Raw genomic sequence first — 18391 nt, 5'->3', positions numbered from 1 at the left:
TCCCTCTCCTTTATGTACACGAGCCCAGTTTGAGTAAACCGTTGCTGTCCGATACATGTGCCTAACGTGACAGTTACCAGGTGCAGTAATTATTGGAGGTGATTCTTCAGCTAACGTTTCTTATATCAGACTCCGTAGACGAGTTGTTCTTCGAGTTGTTGGTCAAAGTTGGGCATCTATGCAGAGCTCATCATTCTTAAGATAGATACTCTATCTTCATTGTGTGAAGAATGATTGATTATGGTAATATTTAACAGTTTTCAATATTGAATATTACTGGGTAGTAGTAATATTTATATTATTTTGAATCTACTAAAAACAAAACATGGACACAATTCAAGAATGATATATGGGTAATTTTCAATCAAATGATTTGCCAATTTTCACCCAATGCAAGATGTAATACTCCAGTGTGTGTGTGTCTCCCTGTCTTTGTCCAGACACTTGACCTTGTGGGGAGACCTTGATATAAGCCTAACATGTATGAATACACTCTGGCTTCCTGTCCCCCGACACAATGAATTATTATTGCTATTACTTTGCATATCATGGCATCTAGATCTTCATGTACAAGCTGAATTGCCAGAGATACTTGTAACCTCATACCTGCCTAACTGCCAGATACTTGTAGCCAAGTTGTATTGAAGCTGTGATAACATCTGACATGCTACTAAATGTACAACTGACCTCTATACAGACATTTTGCTTGACACATTCTTTGAACACCATGCACAATTCTTGGTGCTGCCTTGGTATAAATATTCTACAAAATATGAAAATTAATATATCCAGTGTCAGGCCATCAGAGTTACATATTTCTAGGAAATATCAATATAGTTTTGTAAGCAGTGCCATATGGAACTGTGCACATGTACAGTAGTGCCATATAGAACTGTGCACATGTACAGTAATTATCTTTCTCATCAGTTCATTGTTAGAAAGTTGACAAAGTACTGGTATGTTGAAGCATATGACAAGGGTTTAATTAAACATTATGAACTGCAACATTGTATGAGAAATCTGTGACTTCAACAAGAGATCCACAGTTTGTATTACACAAGATTTTGGTACTAGGCCTGATATTTTGAGGGTTCACAGATGGAGGGTTATGACACAGGCAGGTACCATGCCTCCCATCTGGAGGGTTCAGAGATTGACTCACAACACAGGCAGGTACACTCTTCACTTTACGGTCATTGAAGAACTTGTGCCTCAGAGATTCTTCATGTATGGACTGTGGAAAGGATAGATACAAATATATGATAAGCTGTTGAAGCACTTAAATTCAAGTTATATTTAATTAATTGGTGAACCATATATAAATTATTATCTATACTTCGGTACACAAAGAGTATCCTAGTACCCCTTTTCTTGTCTCATCCTCCGTGCACAAGCCCTTGCATGTTATTTCATAGGCTACTTAGGCTTGTTTGCTAATATATAGGGAGCTCTGTTTGGTGATAATTAGGTTTATTTGCCTCTTAAATTGTTCCAGCTTCCTTCTGTGTGTCTTTTTTTTTTTTCCCTCCATCCCTCTCCTCCCCCCAATCCTACTCACCTCTGTGCCTCACCACTGATGAGGGAACCATGCTTGAGATGGATGTGCTTCCTGGTGCAGAGTCTTGGGTAACCACAACATACTGAGGGCAGCCTCAGCTCCCAGCATCAACAGCCCCACCACAAGCCCCAACAACAGCACAAAGAATGCCGCCTGTCAAAACATAGATTCAGACCTGGTACCTCCACTAATTTTGCAATTATCCCCAAAGAGTTGTTGTTTACAATGCATGATTACTCACTTTATACAACAAATATAAATACGGTAATAATAAATTGCCTTGTCAGGGACAGGAAGCTAGGCTTGTATCGAGACCCTACCAAGGTCAAACTACAGTACTGACCCTCCTCAGGATGCAACCCCACAACATATGCAACTCCCAAGTACTCATTTACTGCTAGTTGAACAGAGACATAGGTGAAAGGAAACATGCCCAATCATTTCTGTTTTACCCGAGAATCGACCCGGTATCTTCGATTGTGTGTTGAGAACAAAGCCAACTGTACTGTACTATACTGTATAAACATTTTAATCAATTCCTCTAACATTTTTTGCATAATTATTATCATAATACCCTACATGTTTCTTCCGAAAAGTTTGTATTCCACTGAATGAATTAATTTAAATGACAATTTAATGAGTTCATTGGCACATTAGGACAGTATATTATACTACTGGGTATATATATTATATATAATCATTATGTAAATATAATCTAGTTACATTCATATACATAGGGAAAAAGTTTGATTATTCAATAATTTGATCAAGAATAGTTCTTGCCTGCTTATACAAATTATTAGTTGTTAATCACAAAATATTATATTTTAGAAGAATATGTAGTGTTCAAGGGAAATTAAATATGAATAATTATATTTTATTGATAAAATATACAATGAATCATGTTATAGTGGGTACTTAGTTGGTGCAGTACAGTTCTTGTACTGTATATTAAACTACTAATTACACACTGCATTTCAGAAAGGACAAGATCTGTCTTTATAGTTTAGTAGCCTATGGTACTGCTGGTATCCTAGTTTAAGTCAAACACTACAGATACAGTGAAACCTCGGTTGGCGAATGCTCCTCTTTACAAATTTGTTGGTACTATATATAAGGTCAATTTCCTTGTAAAATTTGACTCGGTATTCAAGGTTTGCCCTCGGTTGTTGAATCTGTTGATACATGTACAGGGTATTGGTCAACGAGCATGTGGTTCTACAGGAGCGCAGGGCGAGGAGTGCTCAGCAGTTTACCAGTGAAAACCGCACTCGAGTTCTTTGTGAAAAATTTAATTATTTTTCTGCTTTTTTTGGTTTCTGAACATAAAAGTTCTTATTATATCATGCCATGGGTCCCAAGACAGTGAGTGGTAAAGTTCAACCTAAGAAAATAGGTTTGAGGATGATGATATTGGAAAAACAAGAGATCATTCATAATGAATGAATGTGATGTCTCACTACAGACAAGTGTTAAAATGTAGGGAAAAACAATTGTCTTTAGATAGATTAAGAGAAGCAAGCAGTGAGCCACAACCAGATCCTAGTGGTATGCCTGCAAAACGTAGGAGAGAGAGAGTACCCCGGAAATGTCATCACTGCCTTATGTTATAATGGAAGGGGATTCCCCTTCCAAACACTAACACCTCTCCTCCTCCCCCCTTCCTCACTGTCTTCCATACAAGAGCCCTCAATAAAGATATGGTACCTATGAGTAGTATTCTGTAAAAAAAATGTATTTTTAAGTTAATATTTTTGGATATATAGAACGGATTAATTCAATTTACATTATTTCTTATGGGAATTTTTTTTTCGGTTTTTGAAGTTTTGGTGTACGAACCATCTCTTGGTACAGATTAAATTCATAAACAGAGGGGGGCCCCTGTACATTAATTCGTTTTCAACTTTTATTCTGTAGTGAAGTTTGCAATTAATTGCAATATTATTGCAATCTATGAAAGAACCCACATTTTAAAAACTTACTCTTAACCTTTTTGGTAAAGCTAATATTCTTTATAAAGGACTTAATTTGCCTAGTAGACTTACACTGTACAGATATTCGTTATTCATTAGTGCCCTTATTAAATAAACCACTGTACCTTATTCTTTTGCATATTTTATAAATATAAATTATTATTATTATTTAAACTTGTATATAAACATTTAGCTTTTATATAAATTTTACTTGCATATACCGGTATTAATTTAAAATAATAAAATATTTTGAAGCATTGCTTAATAATGTATTTATAAAAATACATAATTTTTTATAGAAAAAAAAGTTAGTATTTATAATAGTTATGGATGAAATATACATAATGGGGACTTTTTCACCCCCCCAAAAATCCAATTTTTGTGCTATTGATTGTGTAGAGGGCTCAACAAAGCAACAACCAAATCTAACCTTTCCTGGGCTAAATAAATGTATTCAAATTACACCTCATATTACGTATATTAGATCTAGAATAGCATATTTTGGCCTTGAGCAGGTTTTATTGTTTTTCAGGGATATAGCTGCACGGGCCTCAAGCCTGATGCCCAAGTAACAGCCTTAGGCCATAATATAGATTTGATGCCAATCAGCGTAACGGTGTGATGCCAAAGTAACAGTGACCAACCAACAAAATGGGTTCAAGAAAGTGAGGGTTCAGGGCTGCAATATGGTAGCATCATACTTACTTGTAGATGTTTCATTGTGATGGCTGAAGGCCCCCTGTCCGAGGAAAGGCCCCTTCGTGAGGGAGACCTGCCAGAGATCTTGCTTATCTCCTGCTCCTTCCATCGCATGATGAGCCCAGCTTCTGTTATTCGTCTCAGCCTGATATGGTGAGAAGGCCCATTTGTCTTATGTTGATTTAGAGACCCCTTAATCTTATGCCAAATATTTCATTCACTTGGGCACTAAGAGCCTCGAACCACTGACCCCCCAGGAGCAGGAGACAGTAGCTCTATCAATCACACTACAAACAAACCACTTTAAGAGATTCCCAGGAACTCCATTTCAACTATCCAACTGGGCCTTTCAACCTCAATTGGGGTGTCATTAGAGCATGATGGAATTAGGTAATTCCATGTCCCACACCATGTAAATTTATATGATTTATAAATTATATATAAGATGGGCATGGATTACCTAATTCATCCATGCTCTAGTGACAGCCCTGGAGAGGTTGAAAGTCTCAGTTGGATACCAGTGGTGTGTATCTCTGGGACCCTCTCTTATAGTGGCTTGTTCATAGTGTGGTTGATAGAGCTACTGTCCCCCGCTCCTGGGGACTGTGGTTCAAGGCTCCTAGTGCCCAAGTGAATGAAATGTTATTATCCACGTTTATGGTGGTTGACAATTTTTATGTCAATATGGCTGCAGTTGATCAAGTTTATCAAGGGGTGAAGGTACCAAGTAAATTATAAACTATTATGGAAACAAAAAGCTAATAAAAACTTAATTAAAAGAGGAGAGCTGTTCACAAAAACATTATATTTATTAGTTTGATGTAATTTTTATTTATTAACTTTTATCTCCTCATTAACAGACTTTTGTTATACCTTGTGTATAGTATGGGAGACTTGGAGTTTTCTTGCACTCTGTATCAATGTCGCCCAACCACCTACCTGGGCTGGACAGTAGAGCAACAGTCTTGCTTCATGCAGGTCGGCGTTCAATCCCCGAATGTCTTTCAAGTGGTTGGGCACCATTCCTTGTCCGTCCCCCTTTCCCCCCGTCCCATCCCAAATCCTTGTCCTGACCCCTTCCAAGTGCTATATAGTCACAATGGCTTGGCACTTTTTCCTGATAATTCCTTCTTTCCTTCTGTATCTATGTCTGTAAAATAGGACCTGTTTTTCTCTCCAAGGTTGAAGGCCAGATGCTTGGGGCTAATCTCATTAAACTTCTCATGGTGACTGGTGAGTTTGTGGGGCGAGGGAGGGGAATATAGGCAGGTTGGAGTTGGCCCCCCTTGGCAACTTTCCATTTATTTATTTTTTTTTTATTTATTTATGCATATACAAGAATGTAAGACTGTCCATGAAGTCAGTGAAGATGAAACGTTAAGTACCACAATAATAAGTTTCACAAATTTGTCATAATATTTCAGAATTCAGATATGAAATATACAAACTGCATGTTCTGATGACAGATTTGCATTCTTAGCTCCCAACACTTCAGTTGGTGCAACCTTTAGGGGGTTGACCCGGGGCACTACCCCCCCCCCCCACCCCCCACCCCTATCTATATCAAAGATGGTCTTTCTGTTTGTCCAAGGTTGGAAGCCAGACACTTGGAGCTAGCCTCATGCAACTGTGCATGGCAATTGATGTTATGGAGAGCCTCATAGGATGGCCCGGTCGGCCCCTATGTTCCCCTTGAAGGGGACTCAGCCTTCACGAATTCTGTAGAGATAAAATATGTACCAAAAAGTCTCTAGAGTTTACCATTTGTTGAAATAATCGTGTATTCAGATATTGATGTGTAAAACGAATGGTCAGATGACAGATTTGTGTTCTGGCCATAACCTTTAGGTTATAGTGATGTAGTGTGTAGTGAAACTGGTCACAGTGATAGGGGGTGTAGGAAGAGTATGTGTGGGTGGAGACGGGTGTGGTGTGAAGAGGAGGATTTACCATCACACCATCGCATTAGGTGTGAAGATGAGAACAACACCGTCCACATCAACACTGATGAGGGCAGTGTTATGAAAATGATAAGTGTTGTGGCAAGAGTGGGAAGGTGTGTTGAGGGGTTTGTGAGTGTAGGGGGTGTGGAGGAGGATGGGTGAGTGTGGAAGGAGGCTGGGAGAATGTATGTGGGCACATGGGGAGGATATGTGTGGGGTCGAGGATTAGATGGGAAGGGGGTGTGTTTATGGAAGACAGGGAGAGGGGACGGGATGTGTGGGAGGAGCCTGGCACAAGGTCGCCCCGGGCACCACCGCTGGGTACCCCACATATAATATGGAAACCACTCACATTTGGTTAAATTTGGGAAGGAAAGGAGAGCCTTTGTTGCAGGCGATGCCATAAGCCTGGGGGTAGAAGGTGTTGCGGGCCATGTGGTAGCTCTCTCGGCCGTGCTGGGCAGCCCGCACCTCGGAGTTGAGCTGGGCGTTGACCACCACTATCTTCTCCACCAGGATCTGCAGGGCACGTCACTGCTTATCTCGTGCACGGCACTGCACGGCTACATGTATTGCTTCATAATTATAGTCGTGGTAACAATCTGACATTTCTCAACTATAGTCATGGACACACCTACATGCAACACACGAGCAACATCAACATGACAATATACCTTAGCAAAGCCCTGTTCGGGGCTCCTGAAGAAGCTCTTGGAGCGGTCCTTGTGGTTGAACAGCTGCCACACCTGCTTGTAGATGCCCTCCGTCGCCTCCTGCAACAGTGTACCCGTATTGACACACTTGTCCTCACCTTCACGTGTCACACCAGTGTCATGACCCTAAGATGTCACAACAGTGTCATGACCCTAAGGTGTCACAACAGTGTCATGACCCTAAGGTGTCACAACAGTGTCATGACCCTAAGGTGTCACAACAGTGTCATGACCCCAAGGTGTCACAATAGTGTCATGACCCCAAGGTGTCACAATAGTGTCATGACCCTAAGGTGTCACAATAGTGTCATGACCCCAAGGTGTCACAATAGTGTCATGACCCCAAGGTGTCACAATAGTGTGATGACCCAAGGTGTCACAATAGTATCATGACCCCAAGGTGTCACAATAGTGTCATGACCCCAAGGTGTCACAATAGTGTCATGACCCCAAGGTGTCACAATAGTGTCATGACCCCAAGGTGTCACAACAGTGTCACACCAAGCACGCGTGTCCCAGGAGGAGCCCAGGAGCTTATGGTTACCTTACAAACACGTATAGATGATTACATATAAAACCCCATAGAGACCTGTTGTGTTTTCAGCACTGACCTACGCTCATATAAGCCAAGACTGGTAGCAGCAGAGTTCTCTGTTGCTGCCTTAGATTAGTGTTAGTATTAATTCTAACATTACTTGAATTTACCTGAGAGCCATTATTTTAGTGACCTCAACGGGGTAGGAAGCCCTTAGGGGCCACCATCTCTATAGTGACCTCGACACGGACATGAAGCCCTCAGGGCGGCTTGTCAAAGTCCTCAAATCCCCACATTATTCCAACAGTAATAGTAAGAGCAGCTTAAGTGAGAAAGTGGCTGACCTTGAAGATAAATTCGAGGCTGGAGTCACTGGTGGTACCAATGGTGTAGCCTTCTGCCGCCGCCTTGGGCAGGTCTACCAGTCCATCAATGGGCTTCTCATAGGTGGGTGAGGCCAGCACAGCCGTCAAGGTGCCCGAGTACAGTGCTGCAAGATGAAGGTCACTGTAGATCAGGGTTCTTCAGAGTACAGGTCACTACCCATACTTCCAAAATTGCTACTTCAGTTCTTTCTATCTGATACAGACTTCAAAACACCTACAGTGCCTCAACTCATATCAAATATAATACAAATCTTAAGAATACAGTATTTAATTTCATTCATATAAAAGATCGGAGAGATATACACACTTGACACCAGAGCATCAAACACCTACCATAGATGTAGAAGCAGAAGAGGTACCAGCAGAAGAAGAGAAGCCTGTGTGGCCAGTTTGAGGGTCGGAGGAGGTTGCCCTGAGACACCAGACTACGGAACACATGGAAGGAATACTCTGGCAGCTGTCGATGGGGAGGACGCTCAGTATAGAGAGCCACAACACGCCCCACCACGCTCACCAATGGTCCAACAGCCACTGTTGACGCCAGGATGCACACCCAAACCTTTGCCCGATAGTTATAGAAATACAACATTATTTTTGTTGCATGTTAAAATGATAATGATAGCATGTTATAGTGTTATGATAGAATACAGTAGATATAAGGACTACTGCATTATTACTAGGACAATCAAGGGCGTCAATTTCCACGGGATTGGCTTTATAATTCTTGTGGTCACGGAGAGGAAGCCTGTATTGATGGTTATCGAAGTCATGGGATAACAACTGCCCATAACCAGTTGATTATAGTACCCCCAAAAATTAGGGCAGTGTGTATACACAGAGATCACTTACAGCTAGAAACTGAGGTACATTGTAATCTTAACCCTCGTGCTGGGAATTGCGCCATTGAGCGGGAAAAAAACTATTTTCATTCTTCTACGAGCATCTATTGGTGCTTTCATATCTGGGTTATGTAAGTAGAAGTCAAATGATGTATAACCTTAGCCTCAAGTTGACAAGCAGTCTCTGATGACTCGCTGAAGCCTTGAGGTGGAGGCCTCCACATCCCTCAGTGTCCACTGTGAACCAGTGACGAGAGCATGTTGTCAAGGGTCGCGTAACCAGACCCCAGACTCACGCCTTCCACTGCAAAATATTCTTAATATATTTTGGTAGACTCCCACCAACACAGCAGAGGTAGACACCCACCAACACAGCAGAGGTAGACACCCACCAACACAGCAGAGGTAGACACCCACCAACACAGCAGAGGTAGACACCCACCAACACAGCAGAGGTAGACACCCACCTCTGTGGTGAAGGTGGAGAAGACAGCAAAAGCTCTGCTCTTCTCGGCAGGCGCCCGGGACACCAGAGTGACAGTCTCCAGGTAGTATGGAGTCGTGAAGTCCACCACTGTCTCCCTGTTCGCTGTCAGGCGCCAGGGTCATCATTTAGACGGCATATTGTACGTTTATGGCTTGGTATGTGTTCTCAAACACACACACACAAACAAACACATACACACAAATAAATGCATATGCAGAAAATTGCACCCATACACACTTAAGGCTAATTTAAAGTAGTCCTGTCATTTTCACAATATATGATTTTAGGTTGAAAATTATCTTCTTAAATTGCAGTACTAAACAATCACTGTAATCAGTTCAATCAGTAATACAAGCAAATACATCACATCAAGCGTCACCCGTAATAGTGAGTTCGCAGATGGCGAGGTGGGACTCCCTGCGCGCCACCTGTCCTATCAAACCAGAGACGCTGCCGTCTGGAAGCGGCCCTCCCCATTGGCCGTCGGCGGGCGACACTACACGGTACCTGACAGTGTAATATTAGTGAGAGGGAATGTACAGTAGGTATTCATAGGGCACCCGGCCCACATGTCTTCTATCTTGTAAGCCCAAACACGCTGCCGTCTGGAAGCGGCCCTCCCCACTGCCCATCTGGAAGGGGCCCTCACCATTGACCGTCTGGATGTGGCCCTCACCACTGCTCGAATATGTTTTAATCGTTACCACTAACGTGCGGTCTACCTGACCATTTACACTTTAGCGTGAGGTCTACTTCAACCTAAAGGAACTAAACAACACTCACATAACCAAATAAAACTCTACAAGGATGGGGATATACCGTCAACTGATTTAGAAATGGCAAATGAATTTAATAGTTTCTTTTCATCGGTTGGTGCTAATCTTGCCAGTAAAATCCCACAGACTCAGACACATATTAACACATATCTCTCAGGCAGCTATCCAAACTCTCTTCTCCTTTCACCAATCAGCCCGTCAGATGTTGTGTCCATCATACATTCTCTAAAAACCAAGGCAGGGAACACCAGTGAAATTCCGTCCATTGTGTACAAGAGAGCCTCCCATGCCCTTGCCCCACCCATAGCACTACTGTTCAACAAATCTATAGAGTATCACACCTTCCCTGATATCCTCAAAAAAGCAGAGTAACGCCAGTCCATAAAGGAGGCAATCCGGCGGACATAAACAATTATAGACCAATATCAAATCTACCCATTCTATCAAAAATATTTGAAAAAATTATTTACAAACAGCTCTATTCCTACCTCGTAAAATTCGACATACTCAGCCCCTGCCAGTTTGGCTTCCGGTCCCAAAAGAGCACCAACGATGCAATCATTAGTCTCCTTGACATTATCTACTCAGCCCTTGACAAAAATGAGTTTCCGATTGGACTCTTCATTGACCTAAGAAAAGCCTTTGATACTGTTAATCACAACTACCTCTTACTTAAATTCCAGCATTATGGAATCCGAGGCCTTGCCCTTGACTACATCCGATCCTATCTTAGTGACAGACACCAATATGTAACCATCAATGATACAACTTCTTCCACTCTACCAATTACCATTGGAGTGCCACAGGGCAGCATCTTAGGACCTCTTCTATTTCTTATATATATAAACGATCTGCCTAATGTCTCTAATATTCTCAAACCTATATTGTTTGCTGACGATACTACCCTTATCTACTCAAACCTCAACCCACATACACTAAATAATGTTGTGAATAATGAATTAAAAAAAGTCCACTTATGGATGTCAACGAACAAACTAACATTAAACATCGAAAAGACTTACTACATCTTATTTGGAAGCAAATCATCAAATGCAATTCAGCTACAGATAGACAACATGGCAGTTGGCTAACTGCCAACAAACTCACCCTTAACATTGACAAAACTTTCTATATTCTGTTTGGCAATAAATCCTCTAGTCATATAAATCTCAAAATAAACAATACCCAAATTTGTAACAAATTAGATGGCAAATTCCTTGGCATTCTCATTGACCACAAGCTGAATTTCCAGGGACACATTCTAAATATATCAAAAAAAGTTTCAAAAACTGTGGGCATTCTTTCTAAGATCAGATATTATGTACCACGCCCTGCCCTGGTGACTCTCTATTACTCCCTTATCTATCCTTATCTCAACTATGGTATTTGTGCTTGGGGTTCTACTACCCAAAATCACTTACGTCCTCTAATTACCCAACACAAAGCTGCTATTAGAACAATATCCAACTCTGGCCCCAGACATCACTCGGTACCCCTACTCAAATCTCTGAATATGTTAGATATTAAGTCACTGCACATTCTCTCATGTGTATTATACATATATAAAACGCTAAACTATAATGCCAATCCTGATCTTAAAAGCTTCATAGAAGGTTGTAACAGAACCCATGAGCACCACACCAGAAATAAATACAGTTTTGATATTCCTAGAGTACGTCTTAATCAAACTAGAAATGCTCTGCAAATCAAGGGGCCCAGAATGTGGAATGACCTTCCCAGCCATGTTAAAGACTGTACCTCTCTCAACCAGTTTAAGATAAAAACTAAACACTACCTAATAAATTCCCTGTAATCTACCTCACTCCTCTATTGTCAACCCATGTCTGTTATTTTCTTTTTTTTTTTTAATCAACACTGTTTGTCAACCTATTGTATTTGTGCTGCTTTTTCAGTCATGTTCCCCCTTTTTTTATCTTTATTTGTATTTGTTCTCAACACTTTTTATTCTTTATGCTCAATTAGTATTAAGTTCTAGATATTAATGTTTTTCTTGCCCGAAACGCATTGCGTAATAGTGGCTTTAGGCATTGTATGTTCTAGCTCTATCTATATATCAATCCATTAATGTAACATCACTTGTATGTATATACCTTACCTGAATAAACATCTGAATCTGAATCTGAATCTGAATCTGAACATTAACATCAGTAATAAAAATGATGGCAAGTTTCTTGGCCTATTCCTAGACAAGAGACTCAACTTCAGCACCCACATTCAACACATAACTAAGAAAGTCTCTAAGACAGTTGGTATACTCTCCAAAATCAGATATTATGTTCCTAACTCTGCTCTCCTCTCACTATATTATGCACTAATCTACCCCTATCTTAATTATGGTATCTGTGCATGGGGGTCTACCACTGCAAACCACCTTAAGCCCATCATCACACAGCAAAAATCTGCTATCAGAATAATAACTAACTCTGCTTTCAGACAACACTCAGCTCCCTTGTTTAAATCCCTAAACTTGCTAAATATTAACTCCCTCCACACATTCTCTTGTGTCAACTACATTTACAAAACCCTGTTCTTAAATGCAAACCATGCTCTGAAACTCTCCCTGGACAGATGTAATAGGACCCATTATCACCACACCAGAAATAAATATCTCTTTGATATCCCCAGGGTCAAACTTAATCTGTGTAAACACTCTATGCAAATTAAGGGACCTAGTCTATGGAACTCACTCCCTAGTGAATTGAAAAACTGTAAAACTTTTGCCTTATTTAAAAGCAAAACCAAAAAGTACCTAACTTCATCTTCTTAGTTTCCTACACTGAGCTTTAAATTTGCTCTGTACGTAGTGTTACCCAATCTCCTAATTTTTATGTAATATCAAACAACCTTATCATTGTGTTCATTGCTGTCTTCTTTTATGTGCTAGCCATATGCTGTATTGTGACTACCAATTTTTGTCAACTACCATTCAAGCTGTCATTGCAATCAATCTTATATTGTTTCTGCTGTATTGTGCCTACCAATTTGTTGTCAACTACCATTCAAGCTGTCATTGCAATCAATCTTAGCTACCTATGTGCTTTAATATACTGTACCTACAATTTTCTCTCATCTTTTTTTTTTCATTTCATGTAATCTGTTATCATTTTTTTGTCTATAAATTTTGCAAGTATTTACCTCCTTAAAATTTTCTTAGATTAAGGACCTGCCCGAAACGCTGCGCGTGCTAGTGGCTTTACAAGACTGTAATTACCATATTTGTATCCTCACATTCCTTATGTACATTCTTGTATATGCATAAATAAATAAAATAAATAAATAAATAACCCAACCCAACCCAACCCACAACATCAGCTGAGGTCTCGGTAGTTAGGTCAGGTCATCACACAGTTTAGACTACGGAGACTGCGGTAGACCGCACGTTAAAGTATCACTGTTTAATAGATGTTGGATGATCTCAAGTTCAGTGTTACATCAACGTTGTCCGTCCAGATTATCCCGGGCGGGTTGATGCCAGCGTTATTCACCAGAGAGCCGCCACCCCTCCAGCGGCCTCCACGCGGAGAGGTAGCCGGCGGCTTGTCATAGGTCCTATTCATTTTTCCTGATGAGTTTTTTCCAACATTTAGTACACAGAATATAACAATATAGCACGGGGTCACTAAGAATAAAAGGAACAACAGTCGAACATCGGAGTAGAGGGTTAGTGGGGCCTGGAGAGTACTCTATGTTGCCTGCTGGAGGATACTACAGGAGGAGGACACAGCCAGTACTCTGTTGCCTGCTGGAGGATACTACAGGAGGAGGAGGACACAGCCAGTACTCTGTTGCCTGCTGGAGGATACTACAGGAGGAGGAGGACACAGCCAGTACTCTGTTGCCTGCTGGAGGATACTACAGGAAGAGGAGGACACAGCCAGTACTCTGTTGCCTGCTGGAGGATACTACAGGAGGAGGAGGACACAGCCAGTACTCTGTTGCCTGCTGGAGGATACTACAGGAGGAGGAGGACACAGCCAGTACTCTGTTGCCTGCTGGAGGATACTACAGGAGGAGGAGGACACAGCCAGTACTCTGTTGCCTGCTGGAGGATACTACAGGAGAAGGAGGACACAGCCAGTACTCTGTTGCCTGCTGGAGGATACTACAGGAGGAGGACACAGCCAGTACTCTGTTGCCTGCTGGAGGATACTACAGGAGAAGGAGGACACAGCCAGTACTCTGTTGCCTGCTGGAGGATACTACAGGAGGAGGAGGACACAGCCAGTACTCTGTTGCCTGCTGGAGGATACTACAGGAGAAGGAGGACACAGCCAGTACTCTGTTGCCTGCTGGAGGATACTACAGGAGAAGGAGGACACAGCCAGTACTCTGTTGCCTGCTGGAGGATACTACAGGAGGAGGAGGACACAGCCAGTACTCTGTTGCCTGCTGGAGGATACTACAGGAGGAGGAGGACACAGTCTGCTGGAGGATATTTCCCTTCTTGTCTTAACCGCTGCAAGACGACGGAAGGAAGGGATACTCACGTAAAATTTAGAAACTGTCCCAACGTGTTCATAATTTGGATATCGATGCCGGAGTCCGGTTGAACGCCTCCGCCAGGAAGGGGCTTGAGGCCGAAGAAGGGCCAGTCAGCATTGGCTGACACCACCAGCTGACGGCCGCCCATGTTCCCGTAGAGCGTGTTGGGGTCCGGCAGGAGCGGCTCCGTCAGGTGTCCTCTGGGGCCTCCTGGGCCCACTTCCCAGGTGCCGATGGCCTCCAACCTGAATGTGTTGATGTTATTGTAGGACGGACATGGAACAGCTTAAATACAGCCATGATGAATATGATGACACAAGTGCAGCCATGATGAATATGATGACACAAGTGTAGCCATGATGAATCTTTACGATGACACAAGCGCAGCCATGATGAATCTTTACGCTAACACAAGTCTTTACAGGTCACAAGTCACGTCGCTGGAAGACAGAAGAGCTCGGGTAGACATGATCATCACATACAAAATTCTCAGGGGAATTGACAGGGTAGACAAGAATGGATTATTTAACACGGGTGGTACATGCACAAGGGGACACAGGTGGAAGCTGAGTGTTCAAATGAGCCACAGAGACGTTAGAAAGAACGTTTTCAGTGTCAGAGTAGTTAGTAAATAGAATGCACTAGGCAGTGATGTGGTGGAGGCTGACTCCATACACAGTTTCAAATCTAGATATGATAGAGCCCAATAGGCTTAGGAACCTGTACACCTGTTGATTGACGGTTGAGAGGCGGGACCAAAGAGCCAGAGCTCAACCCCCGCAAACACAACTAGGTGAGTACAAGTGCAGCCATAATGAATCTTTACGCTAACACAATTACAGTCATGATGAATCTTCAGACTAACACAATTGTTTCTTTGGAAAACAGAACCAAAAAATATTACTGTATAAGGAATCACTAGACTTAACGAAAACAAGATAGTTATCGCTAGAATTAAGTAAAAAAAATTGTAATACATGGACTGAATTAAAGAAAATGTAATTGAGGGCTAACAATAAATATGTTTATCATATTCAAATTCAAAATCATATACTTGTGAATCAAAGCAAAAGAGAAGAAAATATATAGAACATGAGGACTCCTGGTTCAACTTTGATGCCTAGTGGACGTCTGGACGCCTCCGCATGGGAGCCACCGGATCACGTTCTGTTTTGCGATTTTTTATTTGATACTGCCGTTTGGCATTCCTATTCAACGGTCTACTTGGTACGACGCCTGACGCAAATATCGCCTTAAGTCACGGGATTGTTGATATATTTTTGTTTTAGCGTGTTCTGGCTGGTTCTCCCGGCGGAGCGCCGGCTTGGCCGAGAGGTGCCGGGAGTTGGTGGGTCTTGATGGGCTCCTGGTGCAGCCCTCAGCCATGTTGGGCGGCTGGCTTCTGCTCTGTCGTGGGGCAGTGGATGACTTTTGCGTTTTATCTAGCGGCAGAGTTTTTTATTTTGTTACCCAGTGTTCTCTGAGTGGGACGGGGCCGGTGCTTGTCACCCTGAGGGACTCCTGGGACTCCCCAATCATCTGCCTGTCTGCGTTTCTTTGCCGCGAGGCATATTATTTTCCAGTAATTGGCGCCATTCGTTTCGCAATTCTGCATGGCGTTTCATCTTTCCGGGCTTCGCGATTAACCCTTTACGGGTACACCGGCCGGGAAGCATCCGATCCTACGATCGTCGTCGCCCCTAATTCAACAAGAACAATATATAGAATACTGAGTACAGTTCTCCAAGGAAGTTGGAGAACTGTTCTCCTACAAGGCGAGAGAAAATCTTACCTAGGGAGGCTGGAGGTGGTCTTACCCAGAGAGGCCGGAGGTGGTCTTTCTTAAGGAGGCCGGAGGAGGTCTTACCTAGGGAGGCCGGAGGAGGTCTTACCTAAGGACGTCGGAGGAGGTCTTACCTAGGCAGGCTGGAGGAGGTCTTACCTAGGGAGGCCGGAGGTGGTCTTACCCAGAGAGGCCGGAGGAGGTCTTACCTAAGGACGTCGGAGGAGGTCTTACCTAGGCAGGCTGGAGGAGGTCTTACCTAGGGAGGCCGGAGGTGGTCTTACCCAGAGAGGCCGGAGGAGGTCTTACCTAAGGAGGCCAGAAGAGGTCATGCCGGAGGAGGTCTTACCTAGGGAGGCCAGAGGAGGCGGCCACCCTGGAGGTCATGAGGGTGTAGGTGGTGGGTGTGGTCCTCACCGCCAGCGTCACCTGCAACACCGGACAGTCGCCTGAAGGTCTCACACACACAACACATAAAGTAAACAAGACTTCCTCCAGTCAACGGACCTATACTGAGCTTTAATAAAATATGTTCGCATTTAAGGTAAGCTTAATTACTGTCGTTATTTGTATGTCTTGTTACTCTTATTATGATGATCACTTTATTTTGGCTTTTATTATTAGTCATTATTGGTGTGGGTGAACCACATTAAATTTCCCACCGGCGGGAGTGTTCTGTGAGGCAGCTAGTGCGCCCTGATGGGCGGAGGGCGGCCCCATGGGCGGAGGGCGGCGCCATGGGTGGAGGGCGGCCCCATGGGTGGAGGGCGGCCCATGGGTGGAGGGCGGCCCCATGGGCGGAGGGCGGCGCCATGGGTGGAGGGCGGCCCATGGGCGGAGGGTGACCCATGGGTAAAAGGTGGTCCATGGATGGTGGAGCCGGCTGGGGCAGGAAGGCAGAGCGACCGCCCAGCCTGCGAGGCGAGTCTCTCATCCTCTCTACTCCCTTCTATCCCTTCTACTCCGACCGTAGTGAACATGTTGGCAGTAAGTGTAGGACTCGCCGACCTCTTCTCATTCCTTAGCGACCTACCAAGCCTGGGAGAGCTTCTACCTTCGCCTCGGAAGACTACAGACTCAAGGTGAACCTCTCATTCTGTACACTGTTTGCTCACACGGGCTGGAGCCGCCATCACTAGTATGGAAGCACTACAACATTACTATGATCATTACTTATATAAATAAATAAATAAATAAATGTTTATTTAGGTAAGGTACATACATACAAGAGATTTTACAAAGTTTGTTGGATTAATAGATAGAGCTAGTACATACAATGCCTAAAGCCACTATTACGTATATATGTTTATACTATTTATAATACACTTAGTTTGCTGTTAGACTTAATAAATTAAATAATAATGATTTGTTTTGTCAAGGACAGGAAGCCTGTGTATATATATACCCGAGTTACCAGAGAGCTACTATTTCTGGTGGCCTCGATGAGGACAGGAAGCCGGCTGCTTGTCGAAAGTGCCCCATTTGTCATGATGATTCGGTCCAGCTGGATTTTGAAGTTCAGCAGCGTTTTGGCATTAATGGCTTGAGCATGTAGGCGGTTCCATGGGTTTATAACTATGGGTGAAAAAGCAGCTCCTGTTTTCCGTCCTGCGTTGTACTTACCAAGTTGTACTTACCTAGTTGTGCTTGCGGGGGTTGAGCTTCGGCTCTTTGGTCCCGCCTCTCAACCGTCAATCAACTGGTGTACAGGTTCCTGAGCCTACTGGGCTCTATCATATCTACACTTCAAACTGTGTATGGAGTCAGCCTCCTCCACATCATTGCCTAATGCATTCCATTTGTTAACTACTCTGACATTGAAAAAGGTGTTTCTAACGTCCCTGTGGCTCATGTGGGTACTCAGTTTCCACCTGTGTCCCCTTGTTCGCGTACCACCCGTGCTAAATAGTCTATCTTTATCTGCCTTGTTTGTGTCTTGTTGAGCTTGAAACTGTTGCTCCTTCTTCGTATTACATCTGATGGTGTGAAGAAGTTGTCTAGATAAACATCCTCCAAATTGTTCAGTATGTTATAAGTTTCGACGAGATCAGCCTTGTCATGTCTGGTTTGCTGTGTTGTTAGTCTTGTGGCCCTCAACCGTTCCTGGTAGGAGAGTTGACTGGCTCTGGAATGACTTTACTCGCCAGGCCTTGAAGTTTCTCCAGAACAGTTATGTCTTTCTAGAGATGAGGCCGG

General features: G+C 43.0%; 1 protein-coding gene and 1 long non-coding RNA gene across 2 annotated transcripts in view; one reads left to right on the top strand and one right to left on the bottom strand.

Annotated features, from left to right (window-relative positions):
• Window positions 1-109: 109 nt before the first annotated feature.
• On the top strand, window positions 110-9580 carry LOC138354473 (uncharacterized). The gene is made up of 3 exons (XR_011223563.1): window positions 110-243; window positions 4064-4383; window positions 9448-9580. It is a non-coding gene; the product is annotated as an uncharacterized lncRNA (long non-coding RNA).
• Window positions 325-18391, bottom strand: part of LOC123765771 (probable glutamate receptor) — a 38982-nt gene continuing 20915 nt past the window's right edge. The window contains exons 7-17 of the mRNA XM_069308688.1: window positions 16545-16624; window positions 14418-14657; window positions 9513-9640; window positions 9114-9235; window positions 8141-8366; window positions 7766-7911; window positions 6848-6946; window positions 6526-6692; window positions 4237-4375; window positions 1559-1711; window positions 325-1234 (exon numbers count right to left, since the gene is read on the bottom strand). Coding sequence (XP_069164789.1) covers window positions 1568-1711; window positions 4237-4375; window positions 6526-6692; window positions 6848-6946; window positions 7766-7911; window positions 8141-8366; window positions 9114-9235; window positions 9513-9640; window positions 14418-14657; window positions 16545-16624 — 1491 coding nt within the window. The 3' untranslated portion in view covers window positions 325-1234; window positions 1559-1567. The remainder of the gene's footprint in view (window positions 1235-1558; window positions 1712-4236; window positions 4376-6525; window positions 6693-6847; window positions 6947-7765; window positions 7912-8140; window positions 8367-9113; window positions 9236-9512; window positions 9641-14417; window positions 14658-16544; window positions 16625-18391) is intronic.

Source organism: Procambarus clarkii, chromosome 63 (assembly GCF_040958095.1).
Source record: "Procambarus clarkii isolate CNS0578487 chromosome 63, FALCON_Pclarkii_2.0, whole genome shotgun sequence".
Classification (NCBI taxonomy): Eukaryota; Metazoa; Arthropoda; class Malacostraca; order Decapoda; family Cambaridae; genus Procambarus; species Procambarus clarkii.
Note: the sequence above shows the minus strand (reverse complement) of the source record. Positions and strands in the feature narration are given on the sequence as shown.